At 38.5% G+C, this 18,526-nt stretch overlaps 1 protein-coding gene across 1 annotated transcript in view; it reads left to right on the forward strand.

Moving 5' to 3' along the window:
- mrpl23 (mitochondrial ribosomal protein L23) overlaps window positions 1-15,714 on the forward strand; it is a 50,525-nt gene extending 34,811 nt beyond the window's left edge. Inside the window, exon 5 of the mRNA XM_077518018.1 lies at window positions 13,830-15,714. Within this exon, the coding sequence (XP_077374144.1) occupies window positions 13,830-13,994 (165 nt within the window). The 3' untranslated portion in view covers window positions 13,995-15,714. The remainder of the gene's footprint in view (window positions 1-13,829) is intronic.
- Window positions 15,715-18,526: the final 2,812 nt, after the last annotated feature.

The following is an 18,526-nucleotide window of genomic DNA, read 5'->3' on the forward strand; positions in this document are numbered from 1 at the left end:
GTTGTTCCTAGTTGTTGTTATCAGCCTTGTGTCCACTTCAACACCAGATGGATGTCAGCATCTTTGTGGGTGGTTGGGTGTGTATTTAGATGGTGATGATTCTCTTCCTGAGAGCTTCGTTACCAAGGTCCAAATGTAGCAGTAGCAGGCTGGGAGCAGACATGCCTGGGCATGAAAATGCACGTGTGCTTCCATTCATAGACACACACGCAACACATAAGCACATGCACAGTTTGTTACCAGGCAGAAGTATTCACTTATGTGTATTTATGTCTCACTGGACACACTGTGCAGTCTGTCTCTTCCTCGTACCTTATTCATACACCTGTTTGATTCTTGATCTTTGCCACATAAAGCATGCATGCATAAAACCTGAAGGTTCTAAGGACATTCATTTGTTTACAGAATGTGTATAACAGGTGAAACGGAAAAAAAAAATTATAGTCAATTGTAGTTATTAATTGCTGTAATGATTAATTACTAATGTAATTTTTATTCTGTCAATGATGTCATTGATATTTTCCTTGCACATTATAGCTGGCTGCAACCTTTTTATGGATCAATTTCATATATTGCTTGTAGAAGCAATATCTACCGAAATAGATAATAAAAAATTTACTGTTGGGATTTTTATGGATTTAAAAAAAGCTTTTGATACTATAGATCATTCTATATTAATGAATAAATTAAAGAAATATGGAATAAGAGGTTTAGCTTATAAGTGGATGAAAAGTTATTTGGAAAATAGATATCAGTATGTGCAGTTTAATAATGTACAATCAGAACACATGAAGATCACTCATGGAGTTCCCCAAGGGTCTGTGCTCGGCCCTAAATTATTTATACTGTATATAAACGATATTTGCTGTGTCTCAAAAACATTGAAAAGTGTTTTATTTGCTGATGATACAACTTTCTATTGTTCAGGAGAAAACCTGAAGCAGCTTCTGACTACTGTGGAGTATGAATTGAATATATTAAAAAAATGGTTTGATGTAAATAAATTATCATTGAATTTAAATAAAACCAAGTTCATAGTTTTTGGCACGAGACAAATCACTCATCAAGTCAAAATTATGGTGAATTCAATTGAAATAGAAAGGGTGAATGAAAATAAATTCCTTGGAATTATTATCGATGATAAATTATGTTGGAAGCCACACATAGAAACTGTTAAAAGGAAAATGTCAAAAATCATAGGGATACTCTATAAAAGTAAGGATGTTTTAAACATGAAATCATTATATATATTATATAGTTCATTATTATTACCATATTTGACCTATTGTGTGGAATTATGGGGAATGGCATATAAAACAAATACTAACACCGTTTTCAAATTGCAAAAGAAAGCTATAAGAATTATTAATGGATCAAAGTATACAGAGCCAACACATCCACTATTTATTAAATTAAATGCAATGAAATTTTATGACTTGGTGGATTTTAAAATAGCACAAATAATGTATAAAGTTTATAACAATTTACTCTGCCACAGTACTCAGAAGTTATTTGAAATTAGACACAGTCCTTATGATATAAGGGGTACAAGTGTGTACAAAAAACCCAAAACAAGAACAAATATTAAGCAAAGGTGTGTATCTGTAAAAGGTGTTGATCTGTGGAATCATTTGGAAATTGCTCTGAAAAATTGTGATTCAATGCTGGAGTTTAAAAAAATGTTTAAAAGTAAAGTTCAAAAAAATTATCTATGTCAAACCAGTATATGAAAAATGTACATGTGAGTATGTGTAAGTGATCCAGATAGGTATTATGGTATATGTTTAGTAAATTTATGTATATATGTTTTTGGTAAATGTGAATAGGTTAAGTGCACTTGTGTATATATATATATATAACTTGGGTTATATATATCATTTATTATTTTATTATTATTTTTAATAATCAGTAAATTAAAATTGTATTAATAATGAAATAAGTTTAAATATATTTAGTAAAAGGGGTAGGACTAGATAAGTTTTTAACTTCTTCCTACTCCCTTTTGAACATGTAAGTTATGATTAATTGAATGATTGTTATTGGGATTTTCTTCTCTTTTGATTGTTGTTGTTTTTTGTTTTATCTCTGCTGTTCATCTGTTTATATGTTCAAAAAAAAAAAAATAATATAAAAGTCATAGAAACAAAAACAAATCATTAAAAGGCAACTCACCATTACAATAAATGAATGTACTGTATTTGTAATTAGTTGGAGCCCTGCATATATTTTCTCTCTTCAATAAAGTGGCTCCTCTCATCTAGTGTTCCATCGCATACCATGTTGGAAGACAGGATTTCGTTGCCAGGCTAAAACAACAACAACAACAACAGCTCATGAGTCTTCTTCGCCTTAAAGGCCTCAGTATGCTTCTGCGAGAGGCTCGCACGGAGGCGTCACAGCGGAGCTCCGCTTGTGCGTTTGCCTTCCGACTTGTGCGCAATACACATCACAATACACATCTGTGTCTGCTGGAGTTTCAAACCAAGTCCCGCTGTCGCTATGGCTGGGCCGCCACAGAGTGGCGATTCCTCTGCATTTTATGACGGATTCAGGAAGTTCAATTTAATTCAGAAACACGAAACAAAGCCGGGGGGAGAGTAAGTTCATCACCGTGGCAATTAATTATTGCCAATTTGCACCGGTGTCAGACGTAAACTCGCCAAAACACAACAGCCATGCGCTTAGCGAACACAGTTTTTCTTTTTTTTTTCTTTTTTTAAGTTATTGTTGTTTTCCGCCTCTCGTCTCAGGCACATATCCACATGCACAGCCGTGGTCTCCGAGCAGGAAGTCGATTTGCGCCGCCAGTTGCCTTCACGGAAACTATCTGGGCGGGGGGCGGGGAGAGAGAGAGGAAAAAAAAAGAAGAAAAAACGCCATCGAACGGACCAATCAGAAGCGAGCTACGCCCCGCCGTCTACGGCGTTCAAGGATTGGCGACGTGTGCACAGCAGCCGGCCACGAGCGACGCGGCACTTAAAATTCATGTGATCTACGGCGGTCATCAACGCGAGAGCAAACGTGGAGGCATAAATTAGGCTTCAGACTACCGTACATTTCCTCGCCACTCTTATGAGGCGCTCCCCATAGTGGCCCGCCAAGTAATTGCTCAATAAGTAATGAACAATGTAGCTGTTATAGTGGCTGTATATTAACTACAAATATTGCGATACTTGCCTAAGAGTATCGATAATCTCTCGGGAGACAAAGTATCACGATTTATTGTGATATTGATATATATTGTCACACGCCTATTGAGGATGGACCTGCATATTTTTCATATTTTTCGAGTGACCATGGTACTGGTCTCATTTTTTTTTTTTTTTTTTTAAATCTTCTATTTTGGCTAGGCTGGAACAAATTAATGGCATTTCCATTCATTTCAGTGGGGAAAGATGATTTGACATACAATTGTTTTTAGTTTCAACTTCAAGCGTAGTTACGGCATACATTGAACTTGTATCAACAACAACAAATGAATGAAACGTGACCACATTTTACATACTGGGATTCTTAATTACAGACTCTCACTCAGTGATTTCACAGGTGGCAAATGTCTTAACTTTGGCCGTTGTCGCTCTGATTATTTATGTTTGAATTGTGTGTTTGACAAATTGGATGCCCTCGTGGCTTAAAAAACATCTATGCTAAGAATAATTTATGCAGTGGGTTTGATGAATTTGGTGAAGGTATTTTAAACAAAAACTAAACATTTGTATTCTCTGACACTAAGTTGCTTCCTTAAAACCCAGATTAGGCAGTCACTTACCGAGACAACGGAATCAGTATCAACAGAGTAATCTCATCTGACCTTTCCAGACCTCCCACTTCTACCCAGACTGTTTTGACACACTGGAACACCTCCAAATGACCTCACTAGTGATCATATTTGCTTCTGATGGTTACTGCAAACGTGAAAGAGGAAATATTTACGTCAGAACTAATTAGAATCACATTTTGTGAAGGGGACAAACTTCTCCACAAAATACCCCTCCGCCGCACGCACCCACACACTACCACCACCACCACTTCCTCATCTTCACATCTGTCCCTCACCCCACTGTTTTTGGATTGTAGGACTGAGGTCTGGAGAGAGGAGCAACAGTGAAGAAAGATTCTGAGTGTGGATGTGTTTCTCTTGTGTCATTGAGAAAGTAAGAGTGAATGTGTGGGCCACCCAGAGGCCTGGCTGCTGAAGCTGTTTACAGTCATCTAGCCACATCTCTCCAACTGTTGCATCTTCTTTCCTGCCTTTGCAATTTCTACTCGCCCAATTATTTTCTGTAATTGTAGATTTGAAAGAAAAACGGTATAATACGCAAATAAACTATAGATTGAAGGTCAACAGTGGCCTGTTTCAGAGATTGCAATATCATGGAATGTGTGCAAGGTAAACAGCAAACACTCATTCTCATTACGGGTGACCTGAATAAGTCGATACTGCAGATGTGTAACAGCTGAGAAAGAAAAAAGCACCAGAAATATAAATGTCAATCGTGAAGTGACAACTACTATCGCTACTACTACGACATGAATGAATAATATATTATTTATCAAATATATATTTTTAAATATAACGTGAACATGGCACTGTTGAGAAAAGTGGTGGTTTACAAAGTCAAATGATGATTGATTGCGGTCACTGCTTTTAGGTGACAGGCAACCACCCATTTATTTATTTACTTAATTAGTTTCTTAACCGCTTACCATAAACGATGTGAAAAAACAAAGTTGCTGTGAGGAAAGTTGGTTGGGGAAAATCTGGCCAGCTGTGGATCTGTTTTTGATATGTAATCACTACAAAGGGAAAACTGTTGACTCTTCTTCTGAACAGGTTGCCTATTGTGTTTCAATTTTCATTGTAATTAAAAGAAGTAAGACAGTTGTTGATGTCAGAGAGGTAGCATTTAATAGTAGGAAAGCCAAGGGCAACAGCATGTGGAAGTTTTTCTGGACACACCACAGTAATCAGCTGTAGTCAGCTACCTCTTTAATCTAGTGTAAGACATATCCATCATGACAACAAGTAAAGAACTGGAAACACATTTGTTAATTCTCAGCTTCTTGCCTGCCAAAATCTGTAGCCTTGCAAGATGACACGTTGCCAAAACTTTGTCCGATAAACAAGCTACTTGTGAGTCCATCTGACTTTGGTTTACTAGCTGCACTTTTTTTACTACTTGAGTATTGTGACCTTAAATGAACTAAAGAGAACATTAAAAGATGGTAGAAATTTCACCTGTGGTTAGGCCCGAGAAAGCTGACTTACAAATGTGTTTGCTCCTAATGCTGTCCATTTTTTTATGTGGCACTATTCTCTTAAAATGTTGGTCAGAAGTCAAAAATAAGAAACTATGTCTGTCTACATTTCATTTTCAGTTGTCACTTCTTCAAAAATTGCATGATGTGCTCTCAGTCAATACAAGATGAATATGTTTCATCCACACACGCCCGGACGCCCCTACACACACTCTGCCGACACTCACACAGACGTAGACACATGCATTGGTTGAGACCGGGGTCACCCCCAGTTCTAATCTCCGTAACCTCACCACTGTGGTGTCTTTCTGTAGTCTGCCAGACTTTCCTAGCGTGTGTTGAAAACTGGATTAAACCACAACTTGAATGCCTTGTCGCTCTCACTCACGCACAAACACAGCACATACCCGCACACTCCATCAGTTGTCGAATGTCTACTCTGGTATGATTCATCCCACCACACTGCCACCACGGCCACAAGACCCGCTGCCTCGAGAGATTTCGCACTCTGTTCGTCAACACCTCCGTTTCACTGTACAGATATGGTCATAGTTAAAGGCCTGACCACCAACATTTGGTTGCATTTATTGAATGAACTGCCTTGTGGATGCCATTTCTCCCAAGAGGCTTTTGGATTATCCTTCCTCTGCAATTGTTATAAAGTCAGTCGCATTGTCAGACTGATTAAAGCCTTTTTAAGACTCTTTGACCTCAGTGAGAGTTCCTCTATTCAGAAATTCGGTCATGTGCGGTCACCCAAGAAGCTGGAGTACACAACCCCACCCTTCATTCACTCCCGATTGAGACCAACAAGTGCTCGATTATTTTGAGACACCACAAAGGAAAGGTTGCTCTCAGACTATGACAAGTATTCTATTTTTTATATATTTGTTCTTATTATCTTTGATTATCTGAGCCAGGATGTCCCATTTTTACACATACGTTAGGGGTGATTTTGCATTTATATTCTATTGTGGATTTATTTATTTTTTTCTTGTTGAGGTCTGAAACATGTAGGTAATGTCATGGACATGCCCTCTAGCTGTTTTGAGATTAGCTGATACTGATGTTGCCTCTTTATGATTTTTTTTTTCTCAAAAGCAGCAGGTTGAATCAACCTTTTGTGCTCACAGGAGATAATTGTGCCAAAATGTTCTATTCAGACAAAAAAACAGAAACGAGACATGCACCTTCCTCTTTTTATCAAAGACATTTTAACACATCACGTCAGGACAACTATGTCCTCCATATTTCATACTTAAATCTTCGCCAATGAATAATAGAAGACTCACCCTGCTCACATTTTCCTCATATTGATTTCACATGCATTTCAAGGCTGCCGGACATGCACCTTTTTTTTTTTTTTTTTGCTGTTTTTTTGTTAAGGAAAAAATATTATACTTGAACGCACAAAAGCTTTTTTCCTCCAAAAGCTATTTTCGTACTTAATGGTCATGTTGTGGGAAATTAAAAGCAAAGGTCATATAGAACAAAGCTGTTCTTTGTGAGTGTCTTTCCATTTCTTTTCGCTTCTCATCTTTCTCTGTGTTTGCATGCTGGATTTCCCAAATGTTCAATTTCAAAACGACAACTTTGTCAATGTTTTACAAAGCACCTTTATGGCAGCTTCTTCATCACAGTTAGTATTTTGTTATTCATTGATCTGTTCTATCTTAATATATTATACATACATGGTGAAATGTGTTTGTATCATTTTAAAAGTACTTAAAGGCCTTTTTGAAAACAATGTGAAAAAATGTAGAATATGCTATAACATGCCTACGCCGTATTTTTAATAGTGCAAATGTCACTTATTGCTGCGATGTTCTGCAACGTGACACCACAATGTAAAGGGATTTAATATAGAGCAATGTTTGGAAACTAAAAGCACACATTTTTAATTTTAAATTGGGTGTAAATGTGTGGAGAAACACCTGTGATATGGTTCCCATCTTAACACTGAAAAACACGCGTCTTCGAGATCGGGACATCTGTTTGGTTTGGGCATCTGAGTACTTCGCTGTCAGAATAGCAGAGTTTGAATGCAGGCTCGTCTTAACTTTTTGCTTTGAACACTTATTCAATAAAAGGTACATTTATTGTTACTACTATGTGCAGCAAAGATAGTTTAAAATTACAGCTGGTCCTCTGACATGTGTCGTTTTAAGGTTACAAATGGCACACAATGAATTAGTTTGCACAGCAGTGGCATAAAAATATGTGGTCACTCAGTACACGGAGGCACAATCAACTTACTTTTTTCACTACATACTTGTAACTGTAATTATGACTTTACTACTAGGTTAGTGTAAATTGGTGATGGACAGTGGCTAGTTCCAACTTACAGCTATGTAGGAATTTGAGCCCAAATATCTTTACAATAGCCTTTTTATTTGACCATCAAACATCTTCTAATTAACACCATAGCTGTCCATAATGGGCACTCCTGCAAGCCTCTGGATTCGGGTTCAAAATTCCCGCCCTCTGTCTGCGGATGTGACACCACGCGTGCAGTGTGTATGTGACGAAAGGAGTGTGCACTTTCATTATTTGGCCACATGTGGCAGTAGCGATTCGAAATTCAATTTCCTGCATTGAGCACCTTTAAGCACGAATTTAGGTTACGTTGCTGCTCTAGGAATGGAATTCCATCATGAACTGAAAACGCCCTGTGCAGTGTCCATTGAAATATTTAAAGTGCATCCAAGGTTGAACTTGCGTTTATGTATAGAAAATCAATATTAATTTGACAAAGTGTGCATGAGAAATGTCCTTTTGGATAGCGATATAAAAAAGAGAGAGAGAGAGCGAGATCAGTGCCAATTTAAAAATTCTGCTGCTCTTTTCTTGGGCAGATTTGATCATATTCATTACTGTACAGTTATCAAGATCATCCTGTTTGCTAATAAGATGCTCTGGAAAGCACTTTGATAATGCAACACATGTATAAAATATGATACATATACTTTGTTTTCAAAGGATATGTTTTAGGAATGACTTATTTGTATTTTATGTTATCATGATTGTTCTAAACTTTTATGAAAGGGGATTGTGACAATTGGAAAACGCAGGTCCCAGTGCGACAGCAGTTGCTAACCACTGCTGTGTGTACGCTGAAGAGTTTTCAAATGACTCTTTCATGCGTGAAAACAAATGCCATCACCAGCTACTGGCCTGGCATGCTGTTCGTGTTTTCTAGCTCTTTATGCAGGACTTAGTTATCCCCTGAAAGTGATTTCCAATCAGATGATCGCCTTTCTTATCAGTATTGCACCAGTTTCTGTGAGAAATTCCCCCATCAAAGTCAGTAACTTATTCAAATCAATTCCAATCTATCCAAAACTTGGATTGTCCAATTTGAGATTGGAACCACAGTTTGTTCACTGATTGTTTTGAACATTTTGCCTGCATGCGCCATGACCCTGACTCACCGACACAAGTAGGACCACCATAAAGGCAGCGACCATACATTGGAAGTTGAGACCAACTTCTTTCCAGATGAGGCAAACTGTGGGTGTAATGGGTTGTTCATGTGCTAAAGAGAGGTACGGTTACATGTCTCGGAGTATAGGGGCCTCTTCCTAGTATTCCATGACGGCAGCTTGATTCAATTGAGAGCGTGGTGAAGATGATGGTAGGGTGAGGAAAACGCTCTGCCTTCAGTTTTCTCCATAAATCACTCACTTTACTCCCTCTCTTACTCACTCATTCATTCACTCTCTCACACGTGTGCACACGCACACTTTCTCGCGTTCACAGATATAGACAAGGCGGGAGAGGCAGACAGCCACACAGGACAGAATGTTTCCACTGGGAGGGCGAGGGGGGGGGACAGGTTAACTCGTGCTGTAATGTGATGAATGTTTTCAAATAGAATACAACCGATTTCTTTGAGAACCCCGCAGCAATATGTAATGTGTATGATTATGATTGTCCATCCATTAGAGGTGGGAATCTTGGGGCACCTCACGATTCGATTGCGATTACGATTCAGAGGCGACGATTCGATTATAAAACGATTATTGATTTCCCCCCAGGCAGCAGAAAAAAAACAATGTATTTTGGCGCTTTTAATGTTTCGTACATTAGTTACAAAAATAGTACAAAAGTCCTCTCAGGCCTAAATAAACTACTATTTCAGTATCAAGTTAACAGTTCAAAACAGTAAATAAAATACTCAAGTCCTCATTCTGTAACAACAGCTTTTAAGTATATTCAGTCTTCAACAGAATAAAACATAGCATTGAGCAAAAATATATTATTTTTATCCACTCAAAAGTGCACTGAGGTATAAATGAAAGACAATGTGAACTACTACTTCAATACAAATGCCTTAAAAAAAAAAGTGCTTTCCTGCTTTTTAAGTTGTGTAAAGATGAACATGTAAACATTAAAGTTTCTCAGAGGTACAAAAAAAAAACCCTCAAGTGCTTTTCTGCTTTTTAACTTGTGTAAACATGAACGTGTAAACATTAATGGGATCGTTCGGCTTTTTTAACATGAATCTCAATTTGATCCTCACCTCCCGTGTGTGCGATCAGCGCTGACTTCGGCGTTGGACGAGAGGAAAATAGTCCAGCAAGCTGGCTGGGGTCTCGGAAATAAAGCGTTTTTCTTCTAAAAACTATTTGTTTTCAAAAGCGTGATACATTTCCATCACAATACTCTTTTCTGAATAAAGTCAGACGCCATTACCGCCAGCCACTACTTTTCTGTTCGTTCGTTCGTATCACTGCGCGGCGCCCTGTAGAACGCTAACCGACGCACTGCAGCCAGCTAGCTGATACTTCCGCCTGAAGTTGTTTGCCTTTTCAGCAGGTCTGAACTCACGAAGAGGTGGGTTGGTCAGCTCAGCCATGCTTGTTGTTGTTTTGAATCTCGAGGCGTGAGTTGTGGATGTGTACTCTCGGTCCGTCCCAAAAAGCGTCCCGAAGACCGCGCGCGCTACTGCGTTTCAGTTCCGCGTACTTTTCGCTCGTTTCGCTTCCATTGGCATATTTATATAATCGGAATTTGGACATTTGTGAATCGTTCTCGATTGTTGCACGGCCGAATCGTGAATAATCTAAGAATCGGAAATTTTGCACACCTCTACCATCCATCCATCCATCCATTTTCTCTGCCGCTTGGCCTCATTTATGGTCATGGGTAAACTGGAGACTTTTTTTCCCAGCTGTCTTTGGTCCAGGGGCAGGGACAAAAACATATAGAACAAAAACACACTCACAATCACTTTTTTTTTTTTTTTTTTTTTTTTTGTACTATCAAATTAGTCTTCAATTTTCCTTAGCATGCACACTTTTGGGATGCGGGAAGAAGCTGGAGTATCCGAAAAAAAAGAAAAGAAAAAACAAAACTAGATTTGAACCACAGACTCCTTAACTTTGAGTGAGACATGCTACCCTCTGGTAAAATACCAGAGAAGGTTAAAAGGCAAACCACCTACAAGGCCTTTGCTAAAAAAAAAATAGACTTATAGTACATAAAAAATTACATCTGCCAACACGAAACATTAAACACTCGTTTGTATTGTTCTTGTTTGGTTTTAGTGTATGTACTATGTAATCCTTTCGAATGAGAATTTTATTGTGTGTTTGTTAACTATTGTTAATTACTTGTTATACTTTACTATTTGTGAATGCCTTATCTGGTAAATTACTAGTTTTAGGTATTTCTTCCAATTGTTTTTCTGTTGTTTCTCGTTTAATGTTTCTTCTGGCTAATACTGTCTTTTTAAACCACATTTTACCATGTTTTTGTGAAATTGCACTGTCCCCTTTCAAATAAACCAAACTCAGTCTCAAACCACACTTATTCCACCCGGCTGTTCTAGTTGTGGGAATGCTGAAGCATTCCCACATATGTTATTGTGATTTTTATTCTCCACACTTTTTTTTGCCACATAACTCCCACATAAAAATTCCAATTTACACTGTTCAAATTTCAATTAGCTGCAAAAATTGACGCCTCCCGGGGTATATATCGTCTGATTCCCCATTACTTACAGTACTCACACAATTTAACGTTTTCCCCATTCATTTTCAATGGGACAGACATTGAACTTTTTCTAAGTATCACTTTTTACGCCCACTTCCATACATATAACTTATCATCATTACCAGGTGTCTGATACTGCTCGGTGGCACAGTTGGTAAAGTGCATTGCCCAGTCACCAGGAGATCATAATTTCATAATTTATCTCTCAATTGACTTCATAAGCATTCCTGATGCATTCAAATCTTAGCATTCAGCATTCCCACGCAATTTCTCCAGAAATTGCACTTAGTCTAATATATAAATTATTAGGGGTGTGAATTGTCTAGTGCCCGACAATTCGATTCGTATCACGATTCATAGGTTATGATTCGATTCGATACCGATTAATCCTGATATGAATTTATGTCGATTGTTGTAATTTTTTATTTATTTATTTTTTTTACTCAAATTTAAAAAATACTAATTAGTAAACCTGCGATTGGCTGGCAACCAGTCCAGGGTGTCCCCCGCCTACTGCCCAAAGCCAGCTGAGATAGGCAATGGATGGATGGATGAATCAGTAAACTTGTACATGTACACTGTAAGATTTGTATGAAAATGTCTTATAACTGTGAGCCACTGTATTTAATCTGTTTCATGTTTGAACAGCATTGAAATAAAATATTAGAGCTTAATGTTCCATTAATATAACATTCTTCCACGCTTAAGGTGTGAACCATAACCCTAAGTAAGACGTTTTGTTGATTTTTTTTCCATTAAAAATGGATGTTTAAAAATCGATTCAGCCGCCTGTTAAATCGATTCGAGAATTGCGAGCTTTAATATCGCGATATATTGCCAAATCATTTTTTTAACACCCCTATAAATTATTGTATACCGTATGATGTTATTTATTCATATTGGGTTTTTAAACTTCAAAGTAGCCAGCAGTCAACCCATAATGGGAGCATTTTTTTTTTTTTTAAATGAAGACAGTGACAAGTAATTAAATAATAATAATAATAATAATAATAATAATAATAATAATAAACATTGTAGTAAGTAAGGTTCATTTGTATAGCGCCTTTCACAGACAGAAAGTCACAAAACGCTCCACAGGGTATTAACAAAATGTGCCAGCAATATAGTTTATTTCTTGAGTATTGCTTATATTATATCAGTGTTTCATCAGTGATTTGTCAGGTAAATAGACAGAGTAGGTGTTGGCAGTACTACGTAATCGACTACGAATGTAGGAATGTGTAAAATTGCTTTGCCAAAGGACTTCATTTTTAAGGTTGAACCCTAAACTTAAAAATAAAAAAAAAAGAGAAAAAAAAAACCACTTCACAAGCTAAAATAACACATTTTCTGTAGGACTGCTCGTTTTTCCGTCATGTTAAAGAACATCCACTGACTTCCAAAACATCCTGTTTTGCATGTGTGACCTGACATCACACATGAATTGATGATAGTTTATTATTTGGATTTCAACTTGAGTCACTGTTGTTCCTTTATCAAGTCACTGATAGCAGCTGAGGTAAACAAAACAACTGGTGCCTGTTAGTCTCATATCAGCTGAGAAGGGAACATGTATACAACATGTACTTGCACCTGGCCACATGCGTAATAATCCAGCGTAAATGAGAATACCAGTGAAAGTTCCCTCATCGCTCGTGCTCCCACTTTAAAAGGCTTTGGAAGCCCACCCCGCTCTGCCTCTTGGGAATCAAACCAAACTATGTGGTAATGAAAGGCTTGTCTCTCTCGGTATTTGGGGAGGCGGTGTTGGGGGGGGGGGGGGGTGAAATGGACAATCTAACATTCACATCAGAGTCGGCCCATTCTTTTATGCCTACTCACTGAACCCCAACTAAATACTTGACATATTTAAACGGAATATTTGATTCACAGTGCTGGCAATTTATTTCAAGATGTTGGATCTACAGGAGATAATTAAAGTGGATTTGTCAAGTGGAAGCTGCTGCTGGTGTGAACTACACTGTTTGCAGCCGTAGATCACCTTGGGGGATGGATTTATGATGATGAATGGGTTTTCACTGGATCCAAACAGTGATCACTGCTTACGATTTGGCTGTGAATGCAGCAGAGTCATTTCAGGACCGCAATAATCTGGCTCCAGTTGAAAGGCGCTGCCAGGTGTCCATTGGAGAGGATAAGAAGGAGACGGTGTTGGAAGTGTGCATGCTGCACCCACTGACCCGAGTGTGAGTGTGTATGCGTGTACTGTACTGCACAGCAGCCTGACAGACTGGTGGGCCAGCGATGCATTAGCCATGGCCAGAGATTGGTATGGAATAAATAATGGATACCATCCTTTACTTCTGAATAAATCAGGACCAGAGAAATGGAGAGAGACAGGAGATTACATCCAGCAGTGAGATGGCGAAATTGAAAGTAGGGCAGAGAACCGGAAGAATTATGTCGTGGGGTAAAACGTTGTCCTGCTTTCCAAATCTCACTTTTCATATCTGCATCCTGCATCATTAAAACATCTTTAGTTTCGATGCTTTTTGATGAGATCATTGTTGCTTTTCTTCAATAATTTCTTTGTTGTCGACTTTGCTTTTCAGGCTCAAGGCCAGACGTTCGCCTTCCCTGATTTATTCCTGGAGAAGACCAGCACGCCAGCAGAGGGTTCCATGGAAGAGATACAGGAGAAGTTCATGGAGGACGAAAAGCAGAGGCAGAAACCTGACCCGAGGAGAGGAGGGGTCACCGAGTGGTTCGGTCTCTGAGGCGGCTCACCGACTGGGAACTGTGCGTGTGGGCGAGTCGGCGGCTATTTCATCGAGGCAAATCACATTGAAGAAGCAACTTTTGGGATGCCATTTCGATTTCTGCATAGAAAGCGCGAAACGTCTGCATCTGTTCCTATGTCAGTGTGTGTTTGCGTGTTTCTGTGAGATATCAGCAACTGGAGCCAGAACAGAATCCCTGGAGGAGGCGAAAGGAACGGCCTCTCTTTCATGAAACTATCCCACCCTACAGAACCTCCATCACCTCACATGACCTCCTCCGAGGTTTTGTTTCTCCTGCCTCCTTTTGGGCCACATATTTTCTTAAAAAATAAAAAATAAAAATCATGTTTGCTACGAAATCTCATTTGAAGTGAAATATTGAAATAGTACATTAACACGAGTATCTGTGCAGGCTATTTTCATGTTATGTTTCATGTTAAATCAAATCAAAATCAAGTTATATTAATATTTGTACCATTATTGCTGCTCTTTGTAACAATTTTCCTCAAAATATCTTTACAATAGCCGTTTTATTTGGTTATTTATGACTGAAACATCTTCTAATTTAGATTAACATAACTGTTAAGTATGGATTTTCAGACTGGATTCGGGTTCGAATTCACCCTGAGATGTGACGTCATGGACACATTGTGTACATGGAGAAGGGTGTGTCCAGTTTTGAATGTTAATAAGCAGAGTTTCAATTAAAAAATAAGAATAATAAGCAGAGTTTCAATTAAAAAAATAAAATAAAGTGCTCAAAAGTTTCATTTTCGTCCACAAGGGGCAGTAGCGATTCAAAATTCAATTTTCTGCATTCAGCAGCTTTAATATTAAAATGTAAAGACAATAAAGCCCTCCTAAAACTTTTAAGACAAAGGTTTTACCTGTCATGACTTTTATAAAAGAATCCCTTGATGAGTGAAAATGATACCCTGGACTCAAGCATTGGGGGCAGTCTTACTGCATCTTCCCATAAAGCAGAAATCCCATTGAAAATGGACTTTTTAATGTCGTGATACAAATGATGGGTGTGTGGAGAATTGCCTTGCCCATCAAGGGGAAAGTTACACAACCAAGTAAATGTTTTGTTATCTACCCATTTTTGAAAATGTATGAGCGAGCTGTTCTGCACTTCTACCCCACTGTGCCAAAACACAGTTGCTCAGCCAGTGACCACTTTGACACGGCAGCACGAGTATGTCAAAGCCAAAAAGGTAAGCAGGCTGCAGTGTTAGCACAGATTAGCGTGAGGTTTTTGGCAACGTTCAGCTAGGTTGATGATGTTAAGGTGAGAGTAGTGAATTCTTTTGTGTGTGTGTAATTGTTCCTTTGATGTCTTGTACAATATTGCATGGCAGCAATATGGAAGTGTTTTTTCTTTTCTTCAGACCTTTGTGAGTTTCACCACAATTTCATTCCAGTCTGCCTTTGTCCATCTTACTTCCTCTTCCACATGTTGGTCTTCCTCTGACACGGCACTAACAGAAGTGGTGTGGTATCCCTTACAGCTTTGACTTGCAGCCAGTTGGAAGAGACCACCAGGACAACCCACATCCTTTTCTTTTTATGAGTTTGCCTCGGATTAATTGACCAATTTAGGTAAACAACGTTTGAGATGTTTCAGCAAAGCAACATCATGGAGTGTTTTATTATTTCGTTCTAGCACCTCTTGCCATGAGTTGAGAAAATCTGTCTAATTGTTACTGCTTGTTGCAATGAGAAGCAATAAACAGTCACTTGCACAAAAGTGGTGCGCTTGCTTTTCCTTGCTCTCCTCGCCTCATCTCCCATGACTGCTGCACTCAACAAGCGGCTGTCCGAGTTTCTGCTCGCCACACGAGCTGGCCCGCACACGTGCCAACGTGGTTTGGTAGCTGTTTTGACAAAGTAATGATCTGTGATTGAATCGGGCCACTGGAGGAGTGAGCTCTCTTACGGTAAAAAGGGTCCATAAAGGGGAGGGACCGCTCCCAGGCCCGCTCAGAACGGCCATTATGCCTGCGGGCCAAGGTTACAGTAAGTGTCCCCCAGCCGTGACCACAAAATGCTGGCTCATACAAAAGGTCCAGTCCACGACCCACAGCGAGCCAACTCTGCTATCACTAAGGAGAATGTCAATATTGATCCTGCTGGCCCATTGTGTGCTGCCTGGAACCGCTAACCCCCTGCGCTGCTTTAAAGTGGGCTGATTTCAACAGTGCAATCTGCTTATTACTCAGCTATTCCGTCTGCCCGACTTGTATACTTGCTTTGTGCTGCCCCCATTTAAAAAAATAAATAAATTATTGTTTTTTTTTTCCCTATCCGCTTTTCATCTTGAATTTCCAATTGTTTCAATGTATAAAAGCCTATTAAGAGTTTTGCAACAATCCATGCATAATATGTGTAAGTGCAACTTTGGCATTTATTTATTAGTCCACATGTTGCAAGGGTTAGTTTTGAGTAATGAACACAAATAGATCAGATGGTTGATGCTGACCTCGTTAAAGGCGCAGTCTGCCGGATTCACTAAGGAAAATGCACTTTTTAAATACAGGATGTACACACTTTAACTTTCTCTCAGTCTACACATTTGTGTTTATGTTAATATTTGGTGGTGATTTTGTCCTTTTTTTTTTTTTTTTTTTCTACTTTCATTTTAAATGTAGGAGTGAGAACACGTAGTATTGGCTAGAATTAGAATAATCTCTGTAGTTTGAAACTGTCCCGAGTTGTCCTAAATGAATGTTTACTGATTGTGTTTTGTGATTTTCAGTGGTGTAAAATTGGATTGCCTCATTTTTCTCACAGGTGCTAATCTGTTGATCATTGGTCACCCAATTGACTCTGAACACATTTGGATGATGACACACGGAGAAAACGATGATTTGAACCTTGTTTTTCAGAGCGTTGTCAGACACTCGGTTGATGAGATCACTGCTGCTCCCACTGATGAGTAAGTTGGTGAACAAATTCAAACTGAGGCTGCAGGAGGTGTTAAACAATTGAGTGACTCACTGGAAGCCGAGACTTGCTAGAGTCTTTCTTAACGGCCTGATTTCTGTTTTTAATTTGAGGGAAAGCTTGCAGTTCCATAATGATGTTAAAATAATGATATGCTCACATTTTTACACCTGATCATCCGGATTCACTTGGACTGTAATAATCAGTACAGTACAATATGTTTTTCAAAAGTAAATAATTTCATATTTTGAATATTATGATGTGGAAATTCAATCAAAATGTCATAGTTTTCTGGTTGTGAATAAACCAGATGACAGGTAATCTTGCCAGAAAAGAACATGGGGGTCGACCACTAAATGCAACATTGACCACCAAATCTATATAGCAGGAAAATTGACATTTATATGTCATGTTCTCCCAACATTTACGAGACAGCTTTATGCAGTCACAGTCAGCATCATTTACCGCTGCCATAGTCCATGCTTGTCTTCAAGCAGACTGAGTCATCAAACTGTTGCGCAGGCCTGGCCAAGACCCGAATGCTGACAAATACAAATTGACTAACCTTCACAGGTGAACTTGATTTGACATTGTCAAAAGATTTAAACGCACACCCAACTGTTCATTGTTTTTCTTCTCTAACAAGCAGGTGAATGAACATGGGTGGAGGGGGTCTGGAATGTATCACAGTGTTTAATCCATGAATTGGTGGATAGATATCCTGATACATGTGTTATGGAAACAATCTTCATCAAGAGATGTAGATGGACTGGAAAGTGTCACAGAAAGGCATAGAAGTGGACGACCTGAGAAAATCAATATCTCCGTTGTAAGTTTTGACATTCAGCTCCTTGTTAGAGAACAGCAGGTTGTACAGAAACAATGAACAATTGTGTGTGCATTCAGATTTTTTGAGAGGGTTACACTAAGTTCACCGAAGGCTCCAGTCCTGAAATTAACCTGATAGCCCAATATCCCATTTTGTGAGCAGTTTGCCATTCTTCTGCTGATTTTTATGACATAGAGCCATCAAATACACTGTCAGAATGAGTGTGCTGCTATGAAATGGTGATTCAGTGATGACATGGTAATAATGTCATGACTTAATGCATACGCTGATGTCATCCCGAAACAGCCCACTGGTCCCAAGGGACATACTGTATTTGCATTTCATCGGGCAGTTTCTATTAATTTATCATGCTCTGTATAATTAACCAATATATTTTTAGGAAGCCATATGCATCACTAAAAGACCGTAAAGCCATGGAATTTTGGAAAATGGTAACTGATCAAATTGAAACTCAAATCTATTTCACGTCTCGCTTAGAATGAGTGTGCTGTTATCATTATTATTTTAATGTACTGGAATTCCTCTGAATTACTAACAAGCTATGATTCGGCAATGATGTGACAATGATGTTATGAATCAATATCCAAAGTGTCAATGTCATTTTAATGCTTAACCATTTACCAATATAGGATCTTAACTTAAAATTGCATCTGATTACATTTTTTTATGTTCATTTAAATCTAGCTGGAAAAGTGCATTTTCTAATTTCAGAACTTTTTTTTTTTTTTTCTTG

The sequence above is a fragment of the Festucalex cinctus genome, chromosome 3 (genome assembly GCF_051991245.1).
Source record: "Festucalex cinctus isolate MCC-2025b chromosome 3, RoL_Fcin_1.0, whole genome shotgun sequence".
Classification (NCBI taxonomy): Eukaryota; Metazoa; Chordata; class Actinopteri; order Syngnathiformes; family Syngnathidae; genus Festucalex; species Festucalex cinctus.